Source organism: Bison bison, unplaced genomic scaffold (assembly GCF_000754665.1).
Source record: "Bison bison bison isolate TAMUID 2011002044 unplaced genomic scaffold, Bison_UMD1.0 scf7180017864259, whole genome shotgun sequence".
NCBI lineage: Eukaryota > Metazoa > Chordata > Mammalia > Artiodactyla > Bovidae > Bison > Bison bison.
In genome coordinates, this window is record NW_011494831.1 from 2,653,564 (window position 1) to 2,656,752 (window position 3,189).

The window sequence follows — 3,189 nt, forward strand, 5'->3', positions numbered from 1 at the left end:
TCCCCACGGACAGAGGAGCTTGGCGAGCTACAGTCCATAGGGTCGCAAAGAGCCAGAGACAACTGAGCAACTTGGCAGATGCAAGCACAAAGCCTCCTACAGTACATGGTGGGGTCAACCCTAACTGCCACAGGCATATAAAAATCTGACCACTCTAAATCTGTCTCAAGGGGCCCAGTTGGCCTGAAATATTCTGATTCCCCAAGAGGGTGGGGGACACCTTTGCTCTTTTGCCCCAACCCTGAGGGCAGAGGCAAGGAGGCCACATTTGGATGGGGAGTGGAGCAGAAGGGTGATGTCATTTTCCAGTGGTTATGGCATCAGGGCTGGCAGAAGGGGAAGTGAATCCTCTTCAAACCCAGAGGCAGGGCTTTTCCACTGTGCTCTGGAAGGGACCTCGCGCCCAGTTCAACTCTTAAGGGCTTTTCCCCCAGCACACTTCAGTTGAGGGGCACTCTACTCTGCTGCCTGCCCCCATTTCTCAGCCAGAGAACAGAGGCCAGGCTTAGGCAGAAAATCTTGGGACAGGGTTCTTTAGTAGGAGTTAGAGAAAAATAAATAAACTTCATACAGTCGGGAGAGAAAATGGTGCTGACCTTGTCAGACAGCCTGAGTCGGGGGCACATGCTGGGAAATGCCCCCAGGTCTCAGAAAAGGGGCGATCGGCCTTTGGGTGGGAGAGAGCACAAAAGACCGTCTTTCTCCCCTCTCCCCCAGCCGTCTCAGTGGCCTGAGGGTCATACAGCTGAGGCAACTTTTCCACATCAGCCTCCCATCACCCACAGGCAGGAGGCGGGAAAGGCATCTCAGTCTGGGATCCTGGGAGCAGCCATCCGTCCCCAAAGAACTGGAAGGAAGTGCCAGACTCTGTATCCGGGAACTGACAATGAGGTCAACTCAGGGCAAGCCGGAGATGGGGGCTAGGAGCCAGACTGAGCCTCCCGCCTTAGGGCAGGAGCTTTTGGAGTTTGGCCCTGCTTGAACTGCAGGGGCAGGAGTGGAGGTTCCAGGTAGCCAGGTCTAACCCTCCAGGAGAGGAAACTGAGTCCAGAGTGGCTCACTAGGAAAGGCAAGAGTGGGGGGCCAGGACCCCATTTCCTGCCTCCCAGGTCATATTTTTTCCCTCCACAAATATGTGACACTTATTCAGAGAGGAGGGGAGGAGGAGCAGGATGTTAGCTTGGAGAGGGCCTCAAGGCCCCAGAGAGGCCCCACATGGTTCCAGCCTCCACCTTAGCCTACAGCTGAGGGAGGGGCTCCAGTGTCCGAGGGAGCTCCAGCTTCCTGCACCTCAGAACGCAAGGGGCCCTCTCCTCCAGGGGTTGGAGCCATGTCCCAGAAAAGAGTGGATGTCCTTGCAGGATGTCCCCATGGGATGGGGGCATCAGAGGTGGCTCTCCTGGGTCTCTGCCTGCTCTGTGAGTGTGTCCTGCTCACACAGCTCCCTGGAGACCACGCAGGGTCTCTCAGGCTTGTCCTCCTCCTCAGAGGGGAAGCAGGCCCGGAGGCAGGTCCTCACTGACTCCTTCACTTCCATCTCCAGGCCCTTCATCTTGGCCTCGTACTCTGCCATGGCCTCCTGCTGGAACTGTGGGGACAGTGAAGAGCACCCCCTGGCTCAGGATGGGCCACCTGCCCCCCTCTCCCTCCCCATGACAGTGAAACTGAACCAGAGATGCCTGGTTTGTTCAGACTGCCCAGGAGATCAGGGTGGGAAGTGGAGCACATCAGGGGGTTTCTCTCAGGGGAGGGTCTGCCAACCAAGCGAAGAGATCTGCAGAGATGCCTCAGAGCATCTGACCCCCAGGAGAGGGGCCAGTCCCTCTCCTCCCACCTCCTGACTGGCAGCTCCCCCCAGCCCGGTCCCCTTACACCCTGGAGCCAGGCCAGCTCTGCTGTGGGCCTGGGTAGTGGTCCACGCCCCTCCACCCCCACCTGTTTTTCCATCTCCTGGATCTGTTCCAGGCAGGCTGCCTGCTTTTCCTCCAACTTCTCCTGGTGCCTCTCCAGGTTCTCCGTCATCTGGGCAGGAGTAAGTGGCAGATACAGACCCCTTTAGGCTGGTGTCCCAACCTCTGCACAAATACTAGAACCCCGGATGGCCAAGGGGCAGCCCCTCTCCCACTGCCTCCTGCCCCATCCCTAGCTGCCTGGGCCAACTGAGACAGTGCATCTCCTAAGGGCAGAGTAAAGGCCTGGGACCACCTCTTCCCTCAGAGAGAGAGTGTTTGGGAAGAACATAGCTCTCACACACCTGCTTGATCACCTGCACCACCTCCTGGATGTGGGAGTTGTTAATCTCTCTCTTCAACCTGTTGGGGTGATCAGAGTTTCAGATGGGGTAAGAGGGCGCTGAGAAGAGCTGGGTGGGACAAAGTCTCCACAGGGTGTAGGCAAAATGAGAACTTCATTGTAGAATCATCTGTGGCTGGCACATCTATGTCTGGTCTGGGAACCAGCCAGAGGGGTAAGCAGACGGACCCATGGAGGACCTGAGGAGCCTTTGGGAGCCCTGCGGGCCTTCTGAGGGAAGGGGCTTCCTCACTAAAATGCACTGTTCCTCAAGGCATGCATGGGCAAGTGTAGGTGGAACTCAGATGTCCCAAGGTTTCGCTTCTCTCTTGGCATGTTTAATTTTCCCTTAAATTCTCCTCTCTGCTCAAATAGTAGTGGCATCTGTGTTTTGCCTAAGGAGGACATTCTCTGATTCAGAGGTGACAGAAGTGGAATCACCTTTCAGGAACCAGCAGACTCTGGGAAGCAAGTCAGGATCCCCTTGTAGGGAGGCCCCTTCCCACTGGAGTGGTTCCTGCTCAGCACCAGGCCTGGAGTTAAGTCCTGTGCCTCCCCTCCAGGGCTCACCTCTCCTGAGCCATCTTGTCTGTGGTGACCTTCATCATGGCCTGGATCCGCTCCAGCCTCTTGGCCTCCAGCTTCTTCTTCATCTCTTTGGTGTCACTGCAGAAAAACAGGCATCAGGAAGACATTTCCTGCGGCCTGGGTCTTCCTGGGAGGTAAGAGTCAGGAGTAGAAGGGAGGCAGGCCTACATCTCCAAGGTCTCCTTGAGGGTCTTCCGTTCTGCAGCCTGTTTCTCCCTAGCCAGCTCCATCATCTTGGTCATTTGCTGAGGGAAAGGAAGAACCGGCTAAGCCAAGCAGATGAGAAGCCCTTCGATGTGCAATATGCGG

The 3,189-nt window shown here is 56.5% G+C and overlaps 1 protein-coding gene across 1 annotated transcript in view; it reads right to left on the reverse strand.

Moving 5' to 3' along the window:
• The window catches only part of PLCB2 (phospholipase C, beta 2), a 21,950-nt gene continuing 18,761 nt past the window's right edge, over positions 1-3,189 (reverse strand). Inside the window, exons 26-30 of the mRNA XM_010848048.1 lie at positions 3,049-3,146; positions 2,863-2,958; positions 2,255-2,312; positions 1,936-2,022; positions 1-1,588 (exon numbers count right to left, since the gene is read on the reverse strand). Of these exons, the coding sequence (XP_010846350.1) occupies positions 1,385-1,588; positions 1,936-2,022; positions 2,255-2,312; positions 2,863-2,958; positions 3,049-3,146 (543 nt within the window). The 3' untranslated portion in view covers positions 1-1,384. The remainder of the gene's footprint in view (positions 1,589-1,935; positions 2,023-2,254; positions 2,313-2,862; positions 2,959-3,048; positions 3,147-3,189) is intronic.